General features: G+C 40.6%; 1 protein-coding gene across 4 annotated transcripts; it reads right to left on the bottom strand.

Moving 5' to 3' along the window:
* Positions 1-556: 556 nt before the first annotated feature.
* On the bottom strand, positions 557-25,112 carry YME1L1 (YME1 like 1 ATPase). 4 transcript variants are annotated; one of them, XM_084859075.1, is made up of 19 exons: positions 24,909-25,112; positions 20,661-20,792; positions 19,221-19,383; positions 17,482-17,580; positions 16,362-16,471; positions 14,391-14,541; positions 13,986-14,093; positions 12,662-12,744; positions 11,192-11,282; positions 10,599-10,751; positions 10,024-10,156; positions 8,659-8,721; positions 7,910-8,022; positions 6,923-7,078; positions 5,359-5,510; positions 4,224-4,350; positions 4,045-4,118; positions 3,072-3,158; positions 557-2,242 (listed from the first exon to the last, which is right to left on the bottom strand). In XM_084859075.1, exons 1-19 carry the CDS (start codon positions 24,939-24,941, stop codon positions 2,099-2,101), a joined length of 2,172 nt encoding a protein of 723 aa, XP_084715201.1. In that variant the 5' UTR covers positions 24,942-25,112; the 3' UTR covers positions 557-2,098. The 4 variants fall into 4 exon arrangements, with proteins under 4 accessions (XP_084715201.1, XP_084715204.1, XP_084715202.1 ...); XM_084859078.1 differs by having other exon boundaries at positions 7,052-7,078; XM_084859076.1 differs by having other exon boundaries at positions 14,010-14,093.
* Between the last annotated feature and the right edge of the window lie 1,679 nt (positions 25,113-26,791).

Raw genomic sequence — 26,791 nt, 5'->3', positions numbered from 1 at the left:
GCAATTCCTTATTGAGGCTGCCTATTCAGTTCTGCTTCTAACTTTCATGGGGATAAAGAATGAGAAACTGGGAACTAGTCACCTTCAGCATCATACGGACAACTTTGTTTTTCTGTTCCACTGCATAAGAAAAAAACCTCAATCAGAAGAGTGAATTTAAAAAAAACTCCTTGCTTTTGTGGGATCAAGCACATTAGGACCATTATCCAGTTATTTTGAACATTCAAGGTAATTTGGCTTCATGAAAGGAACTTACCTTTTAAGAGCTATAGGGTTCCACAGAATCTAAATACTACCTAAATGGTGAACAAGTTGTATTTTATTTTTTAAACAAAGCAATTTTAAGTTTTAAAAATCTGATACCTAAAGAATAAATGAAGTAGCAGCAAAAATATCATGTTCTCACAAAAAATGTTCTTTGGAAACCAAAAAATTACACATTCTGTTTAACTCTCAAATTTATTTACAGGTTTAAGATATGTTTTATACACCTCAATTTACATACGAGGGAAACCAGAGTTAAAGCAATTTACAGTTGGAAAAAAGGGAAAAAGCATTCTGCATAATTAAAACAAACCTTTATTTTAAAAAAGGTGCCATGCATGCCTCAGATGCACAACTTTGACTGTGTATTACTACAAAAGAGTACATTTGTAATGTGTCAGCATAGCAGCTTGGTATTCCGTTTAAAGAAATGGTCTTGAGGTCCTTCCATGTGTTACTAAGTTGACAATGGAAAAAGCCAGAAAATAAAGTTGCGCTAAAATACCAGGTTAGCTGAAATAAAAGGGACTCTTGACCAATTAAAAAATAATTGCACCATCAGTTGTATTCACAGCAAAATGCCATGTTAGCCCTAGTTTTGAATGGAGTTCACAGACAATTTTCTTCCGTTACTTGGCACAACGCTCTTTTTTTAAAGAACTTTTTAAAATGGGAATTGCAGGGATTAAAGTTGTGAGAATACACCAATTGCCTGTCCACCCACAAAATAGTTCAATGGAAAAGATATATTAGCAATTGACCTCTGCCCCACTCCACCCTATTCCAATTTCAACATTTGAGGAGATGCTTTCATTGATAGTATTTGGGGACCATGTGCTTATAATATGGGCTAGAATGGCTGAAGACTTCAAACAGGAAAAAATGTATTTTATTGAAAGATGGGAATGTGACTAAAAGGGCCAAGCAGAAGAGTAATCTAAAATACTCCTCAATATGTGCCCTATGGGGAAATTGGCGGGGCTCTCAAATAGCCATACACAACTTCATTTTTAAAAATCCAACAGTACAGACAACAGCAACGCACTGCAGCCACACATCCATACTACTGAAATAAAATGGGAAACATCTTCCCAATACTGCCTCACAGGAGACAAGGCAGTTCTTCCCAGCCACAGCACATGTCCCCCCACCCCCACCCCCAAATATTACGTTCTGTATCGTGGTATGAAGACATCCAAATAGGCGACGCCTCTTATTTCTTTGCCTTCCTACTTTGCCTTCAGCTCAAAGAGTTCCCACACCCTGGCATATGTATGAAGGCCAGTGGGGGGAAAGTGCAGCTCTGTTACAGCAATGCCTGTCCCCAACTTCTTGAAGTCTGTATGATCTGCTACATAAATTGTTTTTTCTAAATTATGAGTGAAGGTATGTATTGTAAACTGCCCTCCGGTATTAAACCAGACGGAAGTGTCATTCCCCTGCCACCTGTAAATCCTGTAGCATTTCAAAGTGTCTCAAGCCACAAGAGTGAACAGAGCAGGCAGCTGCACTTCCAGTCCACATGGTGCAGTTAGCTGGGGAAGGAATATGGAGAAGATACTATTCCGCTTCAGTATTTGAGGTTTCCAAAGGAGCCGGATTCAACCCTGAGATTGTATGCCTGTATCTGTGGGAATTTCATTTGCTCCTCGTGTCTCTTTCTAAGAAAGGACAAAAATTGGGTAAAATGTAACAAAAGCTCACAAGACAAATTGTTTATCCTTAAGAAATGTGATTATTACCACACACACGCATCAGGAGGAAAAGAAAGCTACACTGCATAAGGAGACTACTGCATTCTTGCAAGTAATCAGAACGTTCAACAAGGAAAGTATCATCTCACTTCTAGTTTTTTCCCCTCTAGAACGATCTGAATTTCTTTGGCATCCAAAGTCTCATAGGTCAGTAATGCTTCTGCTAAATTCTTGTGTTCTTTCGCATGGGTCTTCAAGATATTCTTTGCCCGCTCGTAGGAGTCCTAACACAGAAAGGTACATTAAGAAGCGTTCACAACAAAACTAGAAATTGGAGCAGTGTATTCTAAAAACTGTTCTCAGATTAAACACTCATAAGATTTATAATGAACTCATAAGGGAGCAATCCTACTGGGACAGGCGGACGCCTCCAAACTCAGAGGCGACCGCCTATCCAATGCAGGGCAGGAGAAGTGCGGAGGGGATCATCCCCTCTGTGCTTCAGCCACCCTGCATTTGTGGCTAGGCAGCCAATTTCAGCTGTCTAGATGCAGGAAGTCGGAGCAGGGGAAACGGTGGCTGGATGACATTGGATGTGTTGTACCGGCATTTCCTAATCCCCCAACCCGCATGCCCCCAGGAATGCCCCGTTTTCGCCGCTCCGCACTCCTCTTCCAAGTGCAGGACAGGGTGAAGGTCAGTTCTCAGGGAAGCGACCTATCCTATGGCCGTCTAGCCACTGACTAGGGGCCATAGGATTGCGCCCGAAATGTATTTATTTGGACTTTATCCATATACACATTACTTTTTCCATAAAGGGCACAAGAGATGGAAGGAACCTAAGGTACAAAAATACATGAATAATAAGGAAAAAAGCTATTAGCAGCAGGCTACTGAAGTAAGCTCTATTTATTAAACAAGTGGCTAAAGAAGTTAATTACAAACAAAATCAGTTCTATTGATTTTTTACAGGGTAATGAATTGAATAAGGAGCTTAGCCACACACTATATGGTTTACTATATAAATATAAGAAAGCCAGGGGATATAAACCATTATTCACTCAGTCTTTGTTCCAACCATCCTATGAATGGGAGAAGCATAATTATTCTTACCTTCAAAAGTGCTCTTATTTCTTGTTCAATTGCAGACTGGGTTTCAGGGCTGAGTTTCCCTGTATCTGTGTAGGTCATGACACCAAGCTTATAGAAAAGAATTGAGAGAGAAGATGTGGTACTCATTTCTATAGCACCATTCATGGTGTAAAATACACTGCAATTATATGTAATTTAACATCTTGCTAGTAACATCCGCTGTACCAGAACAGACCTCCAAGGGGTCTGACATTTGAGAAATGACAAGCATTATTCACACACAGGAGTAATCCTCCATCATATCACAGCCTGCTTGTTAATCTGAAGGGCAGGAAGAGATTGACAGAGCAATCTTATACTTGTGTACTCAGAAGTCATACTGAGATCAATGGGGCTTAAATAAGTATGAATAAGATTGCAGCCATAGTCACCAGTGATACATTTCAGTGGAATGAACTATAATCCTATGAAGTTATTTTTAACGTGTTTTACGAATGTTTAGCCATGCTTTAATTTGCTGCTCTTTTAAAAGCCTGCAAGAAAGTTTTCACTCATTTGGGATTTTGAAAGACAAATCCCACTATCCAAAATGCCTGGAAGCAAAGGGAAGATGTCACTTAGAAGCTCAGCCACTATAGCTTTCACCCCAGGGTGTTCCTGCTCAGTATCCTGGCACTGCAGCAGTCTTGGGAACTGAGTGCGAATGGTAGGAGCCATGTCCTTTGAGCATACGTGCTGAGGGCAGGCTCTGCCAAAAACTCTGCTCAGCTTTAGAATATTCCAAATGAAGTTCTGAGTAGGGATAGAGCCCATATGTTAGAAGATAGAAGAACTACAGTTACCTGTCCTTATTTCACCTACACTGTTTATATCTTCAGAAATCCATAAAGCTGGGTTGGTTACATGCACGTATTTTGATTTATAATCTGGACTCACAATTAAAGTCAAGATAAAGTGGAAAGTATCTGAAACTCAAGCAGGGAAGAGATCTTACCTTCTCACTCATTCCAAATTTTGTCACCATGAGCTTTGCTATTTGAGTAGCATTGTCAAAATCACTAGAAGCACCTAAACAGTGAAACAGTACATATATTTAATTCAGGGTATGAAGTTTAAATATATATAAATGCTCATATACAGACTGAAGATTATTTCTTTCTGGTTTCTGCTGACCTGTTGTGATGTGATCCCCTCCAAATATGAGTTCTTCTGCTACTCTTCCTCCCATACTAACATCCATCTGTGCAAGCAGCTGGGATCTAGTTTCACTCCACCTGTCATTTTCTGGCAGTAAGGACACCTTTAGTACAAAATTGCATGAGCAGAGAATAAAGTCGGTAAAAACACTAGATCTGTTTTATCACTGCTAGCTGCTTTGATCTTCTTGAAACAGAGGTGAGGGCAGAGAAGACTAACTGCCTTGCTACTCTTCTGAGCCCTTTGTTGGTTCCTCCCTGCTAAAGTCTTCTACCAAAAATGTAAATACCTGAGAAATTTGCAGTGTCAAGGTACATCAAATTTCTTCTTGAGGGTTCTGATTGGAGCTGCCATAGGCCATGCAATATCATCTGAGATGAAGAGCAACTGTCCCCTAGTGAGCAAACAGATGAATGGCAACTACTTGCCATCCTTCTGTCACCATCCCAGAATCCAGTCCTGGCTATTTAAAACCAGGATTGGCAAAGTAAGCAGCACCTCTTTATAAGTATAGACACACACACACACACACACACACCCTACAGTACCTAAGCTGGGAAATATATCCTTATGCCACGATGGCTGCAAGTGCACCCTGTCTAATTTTAACCTTAGAAAGCTGGCCAGCCATTATGATGAGCGGTGAGATGTATCTGGGCATATCTGACGCATCCCAAATGCTCAAGTACATGGACTGAACATTTCCAAACTGTCTTTACTGATGCATGAATTAACACTATCTATCCTTCAGTACTGTCACTCCCAATTGTGTTGTAAGACATTTCTGCTTAGGTATCTGGGCACTGTAGTCATAAAGTTTAAAATGGAGTGATCCAGCATGAATGAAATACTCTCCCTGAATCACATCAATATGGACCTCTTTTTCAAACTGTTGATATTCACGGGTGCAAATAAAGCATCTCTGAAATAGCTACCATAATTAATGCCAATGCAATGCTACTAGGGTCCTCATGATTACATTATACTATGGAAGTATACTTCCAGATCTTCATTATCACAATTCTGTTGAGAAATATCTCAGGAGTGCAAAGCAGTAAAGACGTCAAAGTCTATTCAAAAGTGGGTCTTTTCTATCATTTAAAACTCTCACGTGTCCAAGTGTTGGTCCTCGTGGCATAATTGTTGCTTTGTTGATTGGCATTGCATCTTTAGTATAATACGCAATAATGGCATGCCCAGATTCATGATAAGCAGTAATTGTTTTATTTTTATCATCAATTTCTACACTTCTACGCTCAGGACCTGAAATCAAAGGAAAGCAAAAGAAAACGTAAAATGAAATATTAAAATTACAACATACAAGTGGGACCTGCAACAACATGTTGCTGTGTGGAGCGGTCCTGCTCAGGGTTCCAGCCACCTATCCTGACTTCCAGGACATTCCATTCCATTCCCAGTTTTCTGTTTTTTCCCCCTCTCATTAACCAGCATTCCATGGCCAGTGATCATGCTCAGACCTCACTGGGATATTTTTTGCATCCCCTCACCCCTGAAGATTTTTCATGCTTCTGCAAACTTTGGGTTTCCCCCAAGCCTACCGATACCAGTGGTGCCATTTTGTCTACATAAAGATCCACACTTGGACAATGAGTTCACTATTAGTATACAGGTTTATGATTTTGCATAAGAAATTTGAAAAATCAAAATAAACCTATACTTACTGGTTCCATTAGTGAGATTTTCAGAATGGAGTTAAGACTTTAAAGCCTGTTTAGAGATCTAGTCCTCAAAAGGGAGCTAAGTTAAGGCTTTCAAGTTTCCAAGTTACACTTAGAAAGCCTCTCTTATTTCTGAGGGTTATTAAGAGAAATATTAGCTTGTGACATCGTCATATGGTTCCCTTGAAAAGGAACATACAGCTAAAGCCTTCAGTTAATTCTGCAATAGGACGTTATTGCATGTGAACAAGCTTCTTGTGACTCTAGGTAATATTTTTGGATTCACTGAGATTGAGTCCAAATTAGAAGAAATTTTTATTTGACCATTTATTAGATGTGTGTGAGTATATTAACGCTATTGTTACAATCTTATTAAACAATTATATCCCTCCTCTTGGCCCCTCATAGGGCAGATAACATAATAAATTAAAACAATGTACAATCCATAAAATAAAGACTAAACAAACAAAAAAGCTAAAAATCAGAAGCAAGGTATTAAAGTAACAGAAAAAGAAGGATTAAACCAACACAAGCACATAGCAGAACAAAAAGGGTCTGGTGGCAGGTCCAAATACCAGTAGAAAGGAGGCATCTCAGGATGGGGAGTTACATAACCACAGTATGTAATAATCGCATGCCCTGATTCATGATAGGATGTAATCGTGCAAACACTTAGTTCTTAGTTTTAAAGAACAAAGAATGCAATTTGGTAAATGGAGCAGCTGATATATGCCTGTCCCTATCTTTAATGGCAAGAGCCCAAGATTTATACTAATATTATATTTGTTACCCATTTCAATGAAATGCCAACTTAGGATCAAAGTACTTAATACAAACTTGCATCTGAACATATTTCAAGCTTAATGTATCCCTACAACGCTGGTTCCCAGAAGCTATGTAAAATCTTCAACCTTACCAATAATAGACACTAGAGTTAAGTATATGCCTCATCGAAATCAATATCAACATTTTTTATTCCAGAAGAAAAAACTCTACCCATAAGAATTTTGTCCTTGGAAAATTCTAACTCCTTCATAGTAACCATATCCTTTCCATCCACAGCAGCTTTTAACGCAGCTTGGTTTACAAGGTTTTCCAGTTCAGCTCCCGAAAATCCTACCGTACCTCTTGCAATGATTTCCGGATCAATAGCTGTGTGAACAAGAACACATTAAGCCCTATGTCAACCCAAGTTAAAAGGTTAATAATAGTCTACTAGGTTAGAATGCATAGTACATTTAAAGTTGCAGAAGCGTTGCATTATGTCCACTTTTCATACTAAGTGAATTACTCTACTGCCAGTATAAACACAAGAGAGCTGAGGTTTGAGAATCAAACTACCATAGCAACTATTTAAATGGCTGAATAAAATGTTTCTTCACTAAAAACACAGAATAATCTATGGATGCAACAAGAGATTTTACTAATACAAAAGAAGCATGGTTAGTTTTGAACTGGTACCAATTTCAAGAAAAGGAGAATGCATATAATTGTGTGTCCTCATACCTCAACCACAGCCTTTAAACCAGGAGTGTGGGACCTCAGGCCTGGGGGCTAAATCCCTCAGGGTTACCAAGAAGGCCACACCCCTTTCCCCTGGCCTAGCCCCATTCCCCTGATCACCAATAGTTTGGTGGTTTCCCGCATTTTCCACCTGAGGCTTAGTTACTGGCAGTAAGAGCTTTATGCTTAAATATGCCAGTAGTTTTTGTACTTTGGCTCCAACCCTTTTGTCTTTGATCCTGCCTCCTTTGCCTTCAGCTCCACCACTACTGGAATGGAGTCCGAGAGCTTCCCCAAAATTGAATTTGGCCCTCGGGCTGAAAGAGGTTCCCCACTCCTGTTTTAAATGATTGCATTCTTTTAAGCGTGAATATCCCCAATGGTGACAGCATCCTGAACCTCGGTCACTACAGTTACATGAATATACTACGCAGTCAGTCTGACAACAATTTTCTATAACAGTCACATATTTATACTTACACTCGTCATACTTTATTTTATTAAGGTACCATTTCAGAATTTCAGTTCGGCCCCTAACATCTGGCCTGGGAACTGTAACTTGCATGTCAAAACGGCCAGGACGAATTAAAGCACTAATTGGGGAGGAAAAACAATTCTGTGAATCATTCAACAGATTTAAGATCTTTGTTAGCCAATTGATTTAAAATAATTTTTTAAAAGAAAGAATGTGATTTGGTAAAGGGATCAGCTGATATATTCCTGACTTCCATTAAAGGCTGGTTCAGACAAGCAAATACCCTCCACACAAACTCTTCTAACCATCTCTGAGTACATGAATCCCGTGGAAAAGTATACTTTATGAACCAGCTCTTCAAACATACTTTCCTGCTGTGATTACTGGGTTCAATCCAGATCTAATCATATGTAGAACAGACCCACTGAAATCAATGGGACTTGTTAATTATGACCAATTTAAGTTCTATTGATTTTAATAGGTCTACTTTAGTATAAGTAAATCTGGATCCAGCCCTCTGTAATTTTCGATTAAGGGCCTGCTTCTAATATTGCTGTTCCTGTTAAAGATAGCTAGTATGGGCTAGTCCTTTTTAGTGCTGTCTTTGACAATTAGAAAAATAAGGTCAGGATGTAATACATCATTTTAATTACTCATGTACCCCTATTACTGGCCTATACTTTAAAAGTCATATATGCACAAAATCAAACCATGCAAAGTTACATTTTATGCATATATACGCACACACACATACTTATCTAATGCTTCAGGGAAGTTTGTTGCACCAATGATGATGACTCCTTCATTCGGTTTAAAGCTTCGGAAAGAGAAAAGAGCCTTAATTAATATACTTACAATAACATTTTTTCTAGCCTTACTAGTATAACTGGAGCCCAGAAATTCCAATACAGTTCAGTGAGGGCTCCAATGAACATTGCCGAAATTTTACAGGGAAAGGCCAAGAATCATTTTTAAGTTGAGGTCAGCACTCCCGTGAGGCCCAGTTGCTGGGGGACACATACTGGTGGTGGGAGGAGCTGGTAGTAGGTGGAGAAAAGCAAAGAGTGGATGAGAATACCTTTTCTGCCACCACACTTTCTTTCTCCCCTTTGTAATCAATTCATTCTCTCTCATTCTCACGTACATAAACCCCTCAAACCCCTATCCATTCATTCTCACATAAACATGCACCCCATTCATCATCCATTCATTCTGTCTCTCACACACACACTTCACCACCTTCAAAGCACAGACCAGGACTGCCCACGGGGCAACCATTTTCCCCTGATTTGGATGCACTGTCATTACGTCGCATCTTCCAAAAGGCATTAGTGGCAGGCCCCAGCTATTTTCAAAGCACAAAGCATATGGTAGTTCTGATGGCAGTAGGCAGTTACGCCTAGCTGCAGTTCTACTTTTAAAATGAAAATAAAGTGGATGGATAAGTAATGTTGCCCTTAAATCACCTTGTAGTAGGATATGCAAGTATTCACCCCTCCACCCAGATACCTGCACCTCCTTGCAATGTTCAGGTGGGGTTTTGCCCCCACCCATGATCCCCCAAATGTTGAGACATTCAGAGAGATCAGATATTTGGATCAACCTTAATTAGAAGTTTGTGGATCATGCCTTAAGGGCGCAATCCTATCCAGATGCCAGTCAGCCTCCAAACTTGGAGGCTGATGGGCATCCCATGAAGAGCGGGAGGAACATGGAGGCAATCTCTGCCTCCACGCTTCTCCCACTCTGCATTTTTGCTAGATGGATGTTTTCACCAGTCTAGCTAGGGTTTTGCGGAAGGGGAGAGAAGAAGGGTGGGGCTGGTATCCCCACTTCCCCAGTCCCCTCCCCTCCCACAGAACCACCCCCTTTCCCTCCTCTCCAGCATCTCCGACCTCAGATCCAAGAATCCAAACTATCCTATGGCCCCCCAGATACTTTCTAGGGCCCATAGGATTGCTCTCTAAATATTTTCCTCCTAAGATGCATATTACATTTCACATTATCTGCTGCTTTGAGGCCATGCACTTCTCCCGATGAAACCCACATATTCTCCTTACACTTTGCAGTTACAGTATAACTGCAAGTCCCCTGACTTAGAATGGAAATTAGTATTTACCCATCCATTTCAGCAAGGAGTTGATTTATTGTCTGCCTTGAGTAGGGATGCATTGGAGACTCTATTCTTTTGCCACCAACAGAATCCAGCTCATCAATGAATATAACACAAGGTGCATTTGCTTTGGCTTCCCCTAAGAATACAAGTCAAATTAGTTCATACTATAATATAGCATTTCATTTTCTTCACACATTTTTAATATGACATTTGTGAGCTTTTGCAGAATATCATAATGAACTGCACTTTCCCGCAAAAACAGATTTGTGTCACTATTGCTATTTTAGCTCCAAAGGAGTCAAAAGGGGGATCCTTCTCTCTAAATCAGGTACAATAAAAGTCTCAAATTGGACAAGTAATATTTTTAGGCTACCATAGGTGCGACAGAATTCAGATACCTGATACAATGTAAACACAAAACAGAATGTTTTTGAATTTTGATGTCTATTAATTCCTTGAAAGGGAGACAAAATTATTTGTTCAGCAAGACACTGGTAGACCTCAAAGTGTGTGCATCTACACTCGTACTTCTTCATAAGAACAGACAGTATTCCAAAAAAACCCTAAGCTGAACTTACTGAACAGATTTCTGATACGACTGGCTCCCACACCAACAAACATCTCATCAAATTCTGACCCAGAAGCATAATAGAATGGAACATCAGCTTCTCCTGCCACAGCTCTCGCAAGAAGAGTTTTGCCAGTACCAGGTGGTCCTACCAACAGAATGCCTGGAAAAATCATGGCATCAAAATAAAATGAAACCAAAGCAAATGAGGAATTTGCAATCTTCCATGTTTGCCTCAATTTTTGTAACTTCATTACTCAGTGCCAAATACTACACATTCAAGATTTCAACCTGGCTACGACAACCACATAGACATACATGCTAAACTGCACTAGGAATATGCACATGAAAAGAGATAATAGTACTCTATTAGGAGTTGATTTTAACTAGAGATGTTGTTTTTAAATTGTAATTTGCTCAACCAATAAAGGGAGGAGGTGAACTAGATACAAATTTAAAATACACGAATAAGTGTAACACAAATGTGACTATTACTTGCCTCACAGAAATCAAGTAGAACTACAATGTAATAAGCGGCTTGAAAGTGGCCAAAACAAGTGGCTACCAAAAAGCAGCTACCAATAATTAAAAGCTCACACTTACCTTTAGGAAGTTTACCTCCTAGTACAGTAAATTTCTGAGGATTTTTCAAGAATTCTACCACTTCTTGCAACTCTTGCTTAGCTTCTTCAACCTGTAGTCAATTAAGAAAAATTAATCTATAAAGTGCATCTACATTTTTAAGATCACAACTCTTTCATCATAATTTGGTTTGGATGTATTAGTTTTAGATAGACTATGGTCATAATCTTGAGAGTTACTTTTGAAGCACGCCTAAGTTACATTCGATAGCATCACCGATGCAATGAATATGAACTTGAACACACTCCGGGAGAGAGCGCAGGACAGGAAGGTCTGGCGTGCTATGGTCCATGGGGTCACAAAGAGTCGGACACGACTGAACAACAACAACAACAAAGTTACATTCACACCCCCAGTAGGACTTGATTTTTTTCCCCTTAGAAAATACAAAATCCCATGCTGTTTCACTAACTAGCCTTGGAACTCTCATATTTCTCAAAGCAGTTTGCCCTGTGGTAAGGGGTATGTGTGCGTGTGGCTGATATTTTAAGAAACAGAAGTTGAAAGTCCCATTGGATACAGACATTACATTGCACTCGTTTGTAGCCTATGATAGCAAACTGAGCACACATGTTTATTTAGCATCAAAAATACACTGGAAAACAAGCAACGAATGTACACTAGATAAAGCCCCTAGAACTGTAAAGGGGAAACTTTAAATAATGCTTACATAACTTCTCAGAATGCAATGCTGAAAATTAGACATCAAACCCCAGCTGTGACCTTGTGTAAGCTAATGTTTAAACGGTTTAAGAGAAAAAAACAACAACAGTCTCTTCCAGTATTAAGGTAGCAGCCTATCTTTTTAAAAACCAAGAGAGGGATACATCTATAAAACTATTTTTCTATTATCCATTTTTGTGAAAATCAATGGGGTAGATTTTAACCACTACAGGAGAGGAAAGAGAAAAGCAACTGGGCCAGTAGGCCAGCATGGAACAACTCCTGACACAGCAAGAATATGTTTGCCAGAGGTTTAGCAGGAAGAGGCACATAGTACAGTGACAAATATTATAGGAACAAAAGCCACGGAACTAGAAGCCACAATCCAGAGAACCACACAACTATCTTGGCAGGCCCATCACTGTATTCATTTTAGGTTTCTTGACCAGCAGCATATGAAATGATTGAGATGCATGCAGGAGCCTGCGGGAGGTGGAGGTGTGTGAGCCCAGCGTGTGCTCCCAGGCCTGCTGCAGCTTTTATATTTGTCACTCATAAGCACCACTGTACAGAGTGAAACCTCCTTCTGAGTAAAAGTGCTTATATTTGTCACCTTTCCACATTAGGATTAGTTAATTTCACTTCCTTCAGCCCAGCGAAGATATTTTATGCAGAGGAGCTCCCTGTTTTGCATTTTGTTAAAGTTTTTTTTATGTGATGATTTCAATTCAACTGAACAGTTAGAGGACATCCAACATTTGAACTTACCCCTTTGACGTGTTCAAAGGTGACATTTTTCATCTGAATAGGGTCCACTGCTGCATCAAGCCCAGAGGTTGTGCGAAAACGCACTGCAGGAACATTAAAATGGAAGAATATATTAAAAGTCACTAAGCCAACATAATTTGTCATACCTCTTTTTGCTGCTAACAATGTTAGATTGATCGATGTACAACTGACTTTTTTTTTAAAAAAATTGTCTGTTATATTTGTATGTCACTTTTCCATGGTGTTTCCAGGTCCATACTTGCTGTACTTTAGCATCAGGTGTTCTCAGACCCTTCCTTGAGTCCCAACTGTTTGTTTCTCCCAGTTTAGGGAGAAACCTAAGCCTAAAATGCCTAAGAGCACAATCCTATGGCTGCTAGTCAGCAGCTAGACAGCCATAGGATAGGCCAGATCCCTGAGAACTGACTTCTACCCCCTCTCGCGCTGCCTCGTAGGCAGTGCAGAACAGCCCCGCGCTCGGAAGAGGCCCACAGAGCGGTGAAAATGGGGCGCTCCCAGGGGTGTGCCAGGGTGGGTGGACATGCCATTCCAATGCTTCCTATATGTCATCCAGCATCCCCCCACCACTCCAACTTCCCAAGGCTAGACAGCCGAAATCAGCTGCCCTGCATTGGATAGGTGGTCGCCTCCAAGTTCGGAGGCAGCTGCCTATCCCCATAGGATTGCGCCCTTAAGCAGTTTAGGACCTGTGTACACCTATATCCCATCTCCAACATCTGACAAGATTCTTTGAACCATATCACCTATGCACCAAATCTCCACAATGAGAGTACTCTGAATTTTCCATAATTGAACCCCTTGAAGTTTTTCCAAAGCTTTTGGAAGGAATGCAAGAAAATATTTGAATTGGTTAAAGAGAAAAGTATAAATTAAGTTGCAGAGGTCTCCCAAGATCTGTTTTTAAGACATACCAATTCTAAATGCAGAATTGTATTTACAAGTAATAGTTTGATCTAAGAAGTTAAAGAATTTTGCACTATAAGATATGGAAAGCAGCAGAAGGAGACAAAAGTAATCAAGCTGCTAAGAGTATTGAATTGACCTGAAGAAAATGTAAGTCTATGTCCCGAATGAGACATTCTTGGTCAAAAAATATTTCACAAAGATATATTCTTCCCAGCTACTACTGATTTAAAAGAAAAGAAGGGGCACTGGATATACCCCCAAAGTAGCATACTCCAGGGATAACTATTTTGTGAGTTTATCTAACTTGTGATCTTAATTTAAATGCTCACATCTGACACCATAGTAACAGCGCATAAAGAAAGAGTGAAAGATTCCGAAGAATGAAAAGTTAACAAACCAGTATCAGAAAAGGAGCCTTTACCAGATAAAAATGGGGTTTTTGACAAACCATAAATACCAAGCAGTAGCAGAACAAGGAGAAAGAGACGGGTTCGTCTTAAGGAATCTGAAAAAGTAAAAACATTAAGCAAGATAAACTTCCTGGATGATATAGAAACCAAACAGTTAATTAAACCAAGTGATGAAAGGGGTGACCACGAGGACAAAGGGAGGTATAGAAGGAACTTGCCTAATTATTATTGCTATATATTTCACATAAGGGGAAAGGGCTGAAAGGGAGCTAATTTGCCATGTACTTTAAATGTGACTCCACCATCCCCGTGTTAGGAGGAAAATCATTCTAACATTGTATATGATAAAGTAATACTCTGAATAAACCATTTTTAAAAACAGATCAACTGACCATTTGTACGTTGTGTGAGTGCCTGTGCTTTCAAAAATCCCTCTGCAAACCCAGTTTTAAATGCATCGTGATGAGCTTCAGGTATGTTTTTTGTTTTCATCAGTTTCTCTAAACTTTCAACCTCAGATCCTCTATCTCTCAGTAGAAGTCCCTAAGAATGTGATTGAAAAAACCGTTGTTAGTTTTTAAATAAACAATTCTCATTAAAAATCCACAATCCATCAAAATCCATTATTTTGCCCAAATGTTCTTCCAGTTACTATGTTTATACTATATAATGTTCCATGGCTTTGAGGTCTCCAAAATGGTAACTGTGGGCACCAGTGTGCCCATGGACCCCATTCTTGGAACCCACTAGGCTTCCTGCCCCCCCCTTCTTAAAGATACTTTAATTTTAAAAAGTTTTTTTTTTTTAACTAGGAGGCTAGCATGCTACAAAATGAAGCATCGGCCTCCAAAAGCATTATAGTGGATGGCTGCAACCCAGCATGCCCAGCCACACAGAACAAAATGGAAAAGGTAAGCTGGGGGTGGCAGAGAGCATCCTGAGGAGCTGGGGAAAGGGAACAAGGTGAGGTAGTTTGGCCTTTTGTGCCTGTGCACGCACACGTGCACAGACGGTATGTTTTGCCTGGACCGTGTGTGGTTCTGTGTATATTTTGTGTAGGAAATTTCGGTGCGGGCATGCACGTGTTTTGCCTCTGAGTTCTGTGTTTCTCTGAGCATCATCAGTATGCCTTCTGTGAAATTGGTATTTTGCTATACTTTGTGAGGGCAAATACGTGATCTGGGGCTCAGACCACACCACTGTCATGTACTCAGTTTCTTAGTGAAGTTACCTGTCTGAGCCTCATCAGTTTGCCTTCTGTGAAATGGATGCTGAAGCAGAAAACTGTGGGTTTAGAAGAGCTGTCGTGTGCTTTGGTGCTCAGGGCCCATCTCTGCCTTCCACCTTGGATCTTGGCCAAGTTGCTTTTCTTTTAGTTTGCCTTCTAGGAAATGGGTGTTTTGTGACTGTTCATGTCCAAATTGCAAACTATTTTGTGAATGGGCAAGCCCCCCAGCCATGACTGCCATTTTATGGAGGTGCCTGTCACACTCCTGCAAAATTCCAGATGTGCCCCCCAAACCAAAAAGATTGGGGACCTCTATATTAGTCAAACTCATAAATATTTTCATTAGATTTACTAATAAATCTATGTATGTCAGTTCTGACAGTTCTGAGTGGGTTGTATACAGCAAATTAAAAAGCAACAGCGTGAAACTATCTATAAGAAAGAGATGCATTTGATATTCCAAGTAAACCATTTCCTAGATGTCTATTCGCATCTTTACTTCTTCTAAAGCTAAATAAGGTTCCAAATCTAACATAAGAACTCTTTTTCTTGATTTTCAATATAAATTGACCTTTTGAACCTTTATATGAATGAGTATTTCTTAATACCACTACCAGAGGGAACTTGCTTGGAAGTGCAATTATGTGGTCTAGAAAGATAGATTCTCTAAAACAATACTGCAAGCAATTCAAATAATTACAAGAAATCTTATCCATCCAGAAGCCTCCAGGACATTCTTATCTGTTGGATTATAAAATGTGGGATTAGGGTATCATTTAGAAGTTGTTGGCTTTTTAGATGAGGACTGCACAGTGAGACATTTAGATTTGGCAGAGGGATTCCTCTTGCATACTCACAACTTCAGCAACTTTCCCTTTAATCCATCCTCTGCTACAGTAACTTTCCAATAATGTGACTAACCTAGCCATATTTGCACATCCATCTTGATACATACGCCCATCTCTTCCTGATCTCTCCCTTTTTATACAACTTTAACTGAGCATAATCCTCAGAAGAGGAACTTGATCAGCTAGCTTGTTTAGGTGCAGTGCATCCTGAAGACACTGTATAAAATAGGCAGAGGAGGTGTAACAGACTGGGTCATGATCATGACCCAGAAGATCCTCAGGCTTACCTTTACAAACGATGGAGCTACATTTTCTGTTTCTGTTAATCGTTCTGATGTGGACTGCAGCCGTCTTGCTCTTGACTTCAGAGTCTTAAAACCTCGAGACTGAATGAAAACTTAAACACATACAAGGATGTGTTATATTTCAAGATCACATGAAAAATAATTTCTGTATGTTTCTTCCATGATTATAAAGCTCTGATTTTAAACACTGAAATGCAGATGCTTACAGATAGACCTTGAACCTATCACAGGATCCAGAGAGCCATGTAACTAGCTGCGTGTTTGAGCGGGGTGACTAGTATTTGTATTCCAAGAACACTACCCCACTTATGAAACTGAACAGAGTTTCCAAAGCAGTCTAAGATATTGTACCGGAAGAGAGACAGACAGACAGTGTGTATGTCTGATGTTCAAATGTGAAAAGTTAAAATCCTACTGAGCATGCCATAAGGAGCTCTTTGGATTCCACTTGTATATAACTCTGGAATAATAGAGCAAGTTTATGCAGACTTCTGTCCCACTGTGCTCAACAAGGCATCCTTCAAGGACAGGGTACATAAGATTGAAACCTACACCACACAGGTGACATTACAAGATGGAATGATAACATAGTTGTTAAAAAAGTTCTAGTAACCTCAAAAGAACACTTATTCTTGTGAGTAACTGTGACAAGTGGTCACATATTCTCATCAGTAATGGCAATAAAATACTGCAAAGATGTTCAAAGTTTATCACCTATATTAATAACTATTAATAACTATTAATTTACTAGAAGCAATATCATAAGGTTGGATCCAGAGTAGCTCTTCTGCAAATGGGAGGGACTAAGAAACAGTGGAGGTTCCCACTGGAGAAAGGTAGGGAGAACATTTTCACAGGCTGCCCCTACAACCCCCAGTGCCACCTCCTATGCTTTTCCGGGAAATCCTCCAACCCTCTGGGGCAGCTTTTCATGGGCCTAGGGGGATTGCAGGGGGAAGGAGGAATCAGCAAAAATCCCACCACTCCCAAGCAGAAGCATTCCATGAGCATAGCTCCACTCACAGAAACACTGGATCTAGGTCCTAATATATTACTTCCCTCAGCCTGTAAATCAGTTTCAGAAGTCTTTCTTGCTTCATACCTGGCCAACGTTGAAGATCGGAACATACACTCTGGAGGGGACTGGGTTGCTGTCTGTACGGGTAAGATGAACGTAAGACACTAAATACATCCGCAAAACCTAGGAAGTTAACATAAAAAAGTCCTTATTTCTGTTTTGTGAGCACTAAATCAAAAACGGTTAGGTTTAGTATTTTTTAAACATTTATAGCATCTAAAAGTGAAGATAAAATGAGCCTCAAAAATTTGTGTCAGGACATATATCACTTCAGTTACTGCACATCTTTAATTTGGGTATTTCCTCACTATATTAGAGTCTTCACAACAAATGAACCAGATGTATACCCACTTCTATGACACAGCCTTAGTAAATTAAGAGTAAAATCCTATACATGTTTAGACATGCTGGCTGGGGGATGCTGGGAATTGTAGGACTCTTTCTGTCTAAATATGTGCCCTAAAACCATCCACTGAGATTTTCATTGTTTCAAATAAAAATTGATATAAAGTCTATCTTGTTGTTTTCACTGCTCCCTGTGAAAACAATCACTTTTCATATTTTTAATAGAGAAATGAAGTTGACAACCAAAGCCATTCATGGAGACCCTGACTTTTAGGGGACTCATACCGAGGCTTCTCAATTCAAAACCCACAATATATACTGTCCAACAGCATTGCAACAGTTGCAAGATTGGGACTTGAAGTCACTGCCCAATTCTGCAAAGGATTAGGTAAACAAAAACTAGGTTAACTGCTTTAGAATAAAGCAAGTATTTTATGTTGAGCCAAAGCTGAGTTACAATAGCTAGAATCTAAACCATGTCAGCTAACAAAGTACAACAGATCCATATGGCTTCTCCCCCAAACTAACTACTGTAATGAGGATGAAGGAGATGGGCACTTTATCTCTGTTCTCTGGGATTACTGAATACACTAGAGTGAAGCTAACTGTAGGCAAAGCCAGCTGAGACTTTTAAGCAGTGCCAGAATTGAGACAAGGCATGGATACGACTGGACATATACACTCCAGTAATCAGATTGTAGGCCAGCATTCCCCAACCTGGTGGCCTCCAGATGTTTTAGACTATAATTCTCAGCATTCCTCACCATTAGCCATGGCCCAGTTGGAGGTGGTTTCCCAGCTTCTGTGCAGTCCCCCCCTGCCCACCATGGCTGAAATGCTTCTCCTAAGGCTTAGTGACTGTCAGTAATAGCTTTAAACTAAAATATGCTTGCATTTTTTATGTTTGGCCCCACCCACTACTAGAATGCAGCCTCCAAGATGGAATTCAATCCTTGGACTGAAAGAGGTTCTGCACCCCTGAGCTGTAAACCATGTCCACAAGGGCTAAGAATTATGAGCACTGGCATACAAATGATATATTGGTAAAATGTACACACAGGAAGTTACACTCGAATAAAGTGATGGCTTCCAGTATTAGTTTTTCATGTTATTGTGTTTGATAATTCCAACATCATAATCAATTCCAACAGAGTCCAGTCACTTAACTAGTAGGGAGGAGGAGCTGAATAGGGTAAACTGAGACAAAGAATGGTGAAAGTCAGAAATGAAACTAGTACAGATTCTGAGCTCCTGGTGGCATTAAAGGGACCTAGCAGGAGATATGGGCATAGAAATGAAGCAGAAAGCAAGCCTCTCACTGGAACAATGTGTCAAGGGGCATAGTGATTCTACCTGAGATTCAATTAAGTACAGGAGTCAACTCCTTAGGAATGCTAATATAATATCTTAACACATACCATACTTATTTTCAAAGAAGGACTGTGCAGATATATACGATGTTTGCCAGTGTGAAGAGACTTTGTTTTCCACACAATAGCCAGGAAGTAGCCTGTCCACTAGTTCATCAAGCTGGCTAGCTTTCAAGTCAGACAGTCCTAGGTCTCGTAGATTAAGTATTGGCTGTAAAAAGAAGAGATGAAGAATTCAAATGTTTATGAACATCACATTATTCCAAAAATAAGGTCCAACCATTAAAATCTGAGACCCATGATTCTAGAAATGTTCTGAAACGTAGAAACAAGTGAGAAACCACACTTAAAAAATCATTCCCCCAACGGCCAGTAATTCTCCTTATGTTTAATACCTCTTCAAAATATAATTTATTTCCATCAATTATTTAAACAGTGTGAGCTTCCACCCACCCTGCCCCAAGACATTGAAGAAACTGCCCTTTACTCAAGCGTAAGCAAAATCTACATGCAGTAAGAAAAACTACTCGTTGATGTCATTACAAATACAAAGAATCTATCAGCGAATAACTTTCAAAATACACATGGATGATACAAATTCAAGGGCAGTAGCTCTTTCACAGTCGTGTTGATTTCTAGAGCACGGTTATCCTATTAAGAATATTCTAATGAAGCAATAAAGAACTGCTTTATTCTTTAGTTTCAAACAAAGCCCTAATTTCTCCTGGAATTGAAAGTGCAATCCTATGCACATCTACTCAAAACTACATTCTGAGTTTAATAGGACTTACTCCCACTTGTGTATAGGACTGCTGCCCCAGTCTCTGGCCTGATTTACACATCACAACAATTCCTGGGTTGTGTAACGCATGAATTGTCAGGGCTGAGCAGCAGTGAGCAATTGCACTGCCTCCTATGTCCTTGTTGCTTCCACTTTCAGTCAACAACCCTATTCCTGGGTTGTTATCATGATGTCTGAAACCTGGAACTCTGGGTTGCTTAGGGGTTAAACACAACAGAGTCAACTCAACAATTGCCCATGGTTCCTGTGTTGTTGAACAAAAGTGGAAATGACAAGCACACAGGAAGCAATGTCCTTGTTTGCTGCTGCTTGACTCTGACAATTCCTGGGTAAAACAACCCAGTAATTGTTGTTACATGCAAACTGGGTCTCTATTCTCCAGAACTTCAGATTATACAAGATTCAGCTATACCTTTGTTATAGCAATTTTTATTACTGTTATAACTAGAGTGAACAAAACGATTTAATCAACTGTGTACAAAGGAATATTTGCATATCAAACATACAATATCCTTAGAGTATTATAGACATTTGGGGGGATTGTCCACTGATAGTATCAAATACTAAACAAGTTTTACCTGGGAAGATTCTTTTTTAAATGCAACACTTAAGACACAGCATGTGTAAATCATGCTATATAATACATGCACATAAATAAATGTGTCATACCATTCAGGAATTCTTACCTCACTGTTCGGTACATCATGTTCAGGTGCTGCTTCCTTTTGCACACACTGGGTAGATGTTGTGGTGAAAGATGGAGCTGGACTTTTGGGTGAATGGAAGGCATTAATTAGGTGACTCAAAGGAACTGTGACCTAATATAAAATAAAGATTATGTGAAGTCAACTATTAATATATTTCAGTTTTTAGAGTGCAATCCTGTGCATGTCTATCCAGAAATAAGACTCACTGAGTCCAATGGGGCTTACTCCCAGGTAAGTGGGTATAGGACTGCAACCCAAGTGTCTATAAGAATTCTAATCCTTGCATAATAGACAACCCTAATATTAATACAATATGTGGTGTCTTCCGAGTATCTCAGAATGCCTTTTAAAAACTTACCAGACTCAACTGCATAAGGTAGGAATGCTACCTTTTTAAAGATCAAGAGTTTGAAAATGCAGTAAATGAGATTAAAGTAACAATTATACTTGGCAAGCATTAAAATTCCAAATTTGTTAACTTAATTAGCATCTTATCCACAAAAACCTTCATTCCCCTTGTGTGTATCTTTTAAATTATTTTTCAGTCTATGGCTTTTCACTCAATATCTTGGGCATAGAGAATAAATACACTGCTGATTTTCTACAGCACAGAGCAATCAGTTTTTTTTTTAAAAAAAATGACCATATTTTTATAAGAATCATTTAGCTTTCCTTCAGAACTAAGAAGCCAATTTTCCTTCTTCTAAGATGAAAGAAGGCCTCTCTTAAATCCCCTGGTATTTACAAAAGACCCAGATGCAGTATCACTTCAGTATTCCTTCTGTCTAGATGTACATCCCAGCTATTCTCAAAGAGGTGTCAAAAGCAACGAGTCTCTGGTTCTTTCCTCTGGGGCTTATCACAAAAAATTGGCTGAAAGCTTCAGTACTGTTCAACCATCATCACATTTCTTCAGATATTATTGTAAATGAAGACTTGACTGACCTGTTTTCTGTCCCTCCTGCTTTCCTCATTCCCTTTCCCTCCCCACCACCACATTATTTAGTGGCCAACAAACATATGACATACTGTTGCAAAAGAGGTCCTTATTGAGCTGTGCTACATCTTACTTTAAAAAACAAATGTAGCATGAGATAGAGAGTAAATCAGTTCTCCTGAAAAGTTAAAGCAGCTATCATGACCACATAGTAGTAATGCGTGTAGTGGTTTGCAGTTCTAATTCTCACTTTACTTTTAGATATGGTTGTTGTTGTTTTTAAAGAAAAATCCTGGAAGATAAATCTATCAATAGTTATTAGCCATGACAGCTAAACAGACCCTCCTAATTCAGAGGTGCTCGCTTACTCTCTAGGAGTACCAGATGCCATAGACAAAGAAAAGGGGAATATCTGGGGTGGCAGTGGGGGTAATGCCCTGCTTGCAAACTTTTCAGTAACATCTAGCTGGAGACAAAATATTAGATTGGATGGACCTTTGATCCAGCAGGGAAGTTCTTCTCCATGAGGTAATTTTAACATGTTGATTTTGTGGTCAGAATATGTCATGTGAATTGATGAGACTTGAACCGAAAGTGGGAATATAAACAATATTACCAGTGCAGACAGCCTGAAGGCAGAAGTAGCATGGATCACAGTAGGTCAGTTCTAACCTGACTGCCCAAATTAAATGGTGCACATGTCATCATCTATCATGGTCCTGACACTGAATAAATGTTAATGGTAGGTTTTCGCTATTATTCAGAGGTCGGAATTAAGATTGCTGGGAGAATTATCAACAACCTCCGATATGCAGACGATACCACCCTAATGGCAGAAAGCGAAGAGGATCTCAAGAGCCTCTTGTTGAGGGTGAAAGAGGAGAGTGCAAAAGCTGGTTTGAAACTCAACATTAAAAAAACTAAGATCATGGCATCTGGCCCTATCACTTCCTGGCATATAGAAGGGGAAGAAATGGAAGCAGTGACAGATTTTACTTTCTTGGGCTCCAAGATCACCGCAGACGGTGACTGTAGCCATGAAATTAAAAGACGCTTGCTCCTTGGGAGGAAAGCTATAGCAAACCTAGACAGCATAGTAAGAAGCAGAGACATCACCTTGCCAACAAAGGTCCGTCTAATCAAAGCTATGGTTTTCCCAGTAGTAATGTATGGCTGTGAGAGCTGGACTATAAGGAAGGCTGAGCGCCGAAGAATTGATGCTTTCGAACTGTGGTGCTGGAGAAGACTCTTACGAGTCCCCTGGACTGCAAGGAGGTCAAATCAGTCCATCCTAAAGGAAATCAACCCTGAGTGCTCATTGGAAGGACAGATACTGAAGCTGAAGCTCAAATATTTTGGCCACCTAATGCGAAGAGAAAACTCTCTGGAAAAGATCCTGATGCTGGGAAAGACTGAAGGCAAAAGGAGAAGGGGACGGCAGAGGATGAGATGGCTAGATAGCATCACGGATGCAATGAATATGAACCTGAGCACACTCCGGGAGAGTGCGCAGGACAGGAAGGCCTGGCGTGCTATGGTCCATGGGGTCACGAAGAGTCGGACACGACTGAACAACAACAACAACAATGTGGCTGTTGTGAAGACACAATGAGAAAAGGTTATTAAAAAGGATGTTTAAAATTTAAATAAAATAAGGTCTAGCCAAAATCTAAAGAAAGAAATTGAAACAAAATGAAGAAGTCACATTTTGCTATTCTATTTAACTTCTGAAAATCAATGTAAATAAATGCAAGGTGATGCACTTTGGGGAAAAAATTTACATGAAGATTGAGTTGCCTGCATTTTTTGTGACCCCGCTATTTCAGATGCATTCATCCATGTTGTTACACTTAAAAGACAAAGCTTGCAGGATCTCAAGTGCAAAAGAAGAACACTGACTTATGTTCTGTGCAGTATATAGCCCCACACAACAGATAGGAGAAGTGAATATAGGCCCATCTGCCACTTTTGTAGCCCCATGCGGAGCTGAACTCTCTTTCACAGACTTCAAGATAGATGAGGTTAGCAGGCCATCCATTATTGCTCATGGGGTTTGTGGCTGTCTTTGATATACCAAGCAATATAGATCAGGTATCCATTTCTAGTTGAAGAAAGAGCCATCCACTGTAACTCAAGACAGGTTCCAAGGTCACAGCTTTTACAGATGATATCAAGTTAACATAATTTGGGGTCTTCCAAAATCAGTATCCCTTTCTGCATGCCCAAGGACAATACTAAGCTAGATGGATCAATGGCTTGACTCCATACAAGGCAGCTCCAGATGGTCAGCTACAGAATCCTCATCAAGTTACATGTCCATTATATATTCTTTGTTATTTTCTATTACACATTAACCCAGTCTTAGGGTCTCCCAAAAATTGCACTCCCACCTGTCTTTTTAATCAAACACCTCACTCACCTACTTACAGCTTTACAATCTTGCATATCTACAACCCTATGAGGAAAGGCTCAAGTATTGGGGGGTTTTAGTTCAGGAGGAAAACAAGTAAGGGGCATAATAATGCTGTACAAAACTATCAACAATACGGGAATATATTCCCCCCACTCTCCTCTCATAATACTAGGTTTCACTGTCACATAATGAAATTCACAGTGGGTTCAGAACAGCCAAATGGAAATACTGTTGCACATTTGACACATGGAATATGTGGTAGTCATCCGTTTAGATGCCTTTAAAAGGGGATTAGATAAATTCACCGAGAATACCTGGCCAAACCAGCAAGGGTTGGTAAATGGAGCCTCCATAAGCAAGGGCAGTATATCTCTGCATAACGGATGCCGGAGATATTCGGGGTGGGTATTGCCGTTATGCTCTGCTTATAGGCTTCTTAGGGCTCCAGCCCTATGTGTGTTTAGACACAAAAAAAGTCCTATAACTCCCAGCATTCCCCAACCAGCATGCTGGGAGTTGCAGAACTTTTTTCTGTCAAAACAGGCATAGGAGCGCACCCTAAGAGGCATCTGGCTGCCTTCTATCAGAAACGCGATCCGACAGGCCTCTTCTTCCGTCTTTAACCGCTTCCCCGCCCCAGCTCGTCTGAAACCTCGACAGTCACCAAGGCCAACACTGCGCTTACTTTCGCTTCTATCCCCCACCCCCAATCTTTGGGAACCTCCTTCCTCCACAGTCCCTCCACCCATCCCTCTCCACGCCCTTGTCCCCCGGTGCCATCTTGGCCTGGGATCTCTTACAGCGTCAGCTACGCAGAACAATAGCGGCGCCCAAGCAACGTATTCCTTCCTCCCGTCCCCCGCTCGGAGGCCTTCACCTGAGGCTGCACCGTGGTGGAAAAGGAGAACATCCTCCTCGCTATCGGCAACGCAGGCGGACCGGCACTCTGCTAGCAGCACCAGGCGGCCCCCGCTTCTCAGCCCTTCCGGGCCCGTCCTCCACAGGAAAGGGGACTCGGTGGCTACCCCGCTCTCCGGGAAAATGGCCGCCTCCTACAGCCGGCACAGGCTGCGCTGAACCCAGCCCAAGTGCTGGCGGCCGTCCCGGAAAGGGGCGGCCCTCTAATAGCGTTTCCGGGTCAGCCTCACAGCTCCTCCCTTCACCTAGCAACACCTAAGGCTGTAGGCCTTATCCCCCAGTGAGTTTAAAAGAACGAAAACAACAACGAAGAGTCTGGAAGCACGCTGAAGACGAACCAATGTATTCTGCGTGGCTTTCGTGGACCATAGCCCACTTCATCAAATGCAGCTGATGAAGCGGTTATAGCCAGCGACAGTGTATGCTGAATCTACACACAGCAGTTATACCATTATCATCCGTTGGTGCCCATTGGTGTCATGTGTAGCAATAGTTATGACAACGGTATGATAATGGTATAACTGCTGTGTGTAGATTCAGCCTGTTATTAGCCGTTAAAAGTGCTACCTTTGTCGTTTTTGATACAGTAGACTAACAGGGCTTGTTGTTGCTGCCCTCTGGAAATTAATAGAATGAAGTGGTTAAAGGATTTGTGCCACTTGGTGATGCAGAGGGTGCATCTTTTTTTCTTTTTCTTTTTAAAGGTTATTTTTAATGCTTCCCGGTTCCCACTGGGAAACCACACACACACGCACATATTAAAACAGGAGTATGAACCCTTCTGTACGACTTCATGGTTTTCTGTAGGCAGAACAACTTTCACAAAAGTAGCCCTGTTTGTAGCAGCAGCAACAAAAACCCACAGGAAACAGAGCCTTGTGGCACTTTAAAGATTTAAGGCTCAATCCTGCACACGTTTAGACAAACAACATGCTGGCTGGGGACTGCTTTGATTGTGGGACTTTTTTCTGTCAAAACATGCACAGAATTGTGCCCTTAAAGACTATGCCTGGTTCCCTGGGAGTAAGCCTATTGAAATCACTAGGACTTAGATCTCTGAGCAGACATGCATAGGATTACATTGCAGCAGATTTATTTTGGATTAGTGTCCACTTCATCAGATGCATGAAGTGTTGTCTTCATTTAGCCGGTTTAGTGTGTGCGTAGGTGTAGAGAAAATTAATTGTAAACAGTGGTGTTAAATGGCAATGAAATGCAAAAAGGGCGGTCTGCGACTATCGAATTTAATTAAAGCTTTAACTGAATTGTCACAGGCTGTACTTTATACATTTCATTGCCATTTAACGAATTCAACATGCACCTATCGCTGCAATTTAATAGTGACACCACAATCCTATGCATGTTGAGACAGAAAAGAACACACAGTCCTACAACTCTCAGCATCCCCCACCTAGCGTGGCTGGCCGGGGAATGCCGGAAGTTGTAGGACTTTTTTCCCTGTCTAAACATGCATAGGATTGCGCCCTAGGGTACCAAAATCAATCGTTTTAATTTCTGCCTGTCGCGTCTCCCTGAAAGAAAAAAGAGGCCGGAGGGGAAGCGTGGCAAACGCAATTCCAAATGTGATCTTACTTTAGGACGGTTTTGCGCGATCCCACCCCCGCCCCCTTCACTAAGGAATCGATTTGCTGCAAGCGAGGCGCAGCCCCCAGCAACAACGTTGCTCTGGGCGTCATAGAGATAGAGAGAAAATGCGGGTCAACACGCATCATTATCTTTGGGGAAGAACTGACAATCGCATTTGGCCTTGATTGTCTTTGAGCGTAGAGATAACACGAAGTAAACACGGCTTGTCTTTGGGTGCCAGAGGAGAGTCGCTCT

The sequence above is a fragment of the Heloderma suspectum genome, chromosome 5 (assembly GCF_057233095.1).
Source record: "Heloderma suspectum isolate Gila_16-S chromosome 5, 16-S_ref, whole genome shotgun sequence".
NCBI classification, from domain to species: Eukaryota; Metazoa; Chordata; class Lepidosauria; order Squamata; family Helodermatidae; genus Heloderma; species Heloderma suspectum.
This window is presented reverse-complemented; position numbering and strand designations above follow the sequence as displayed.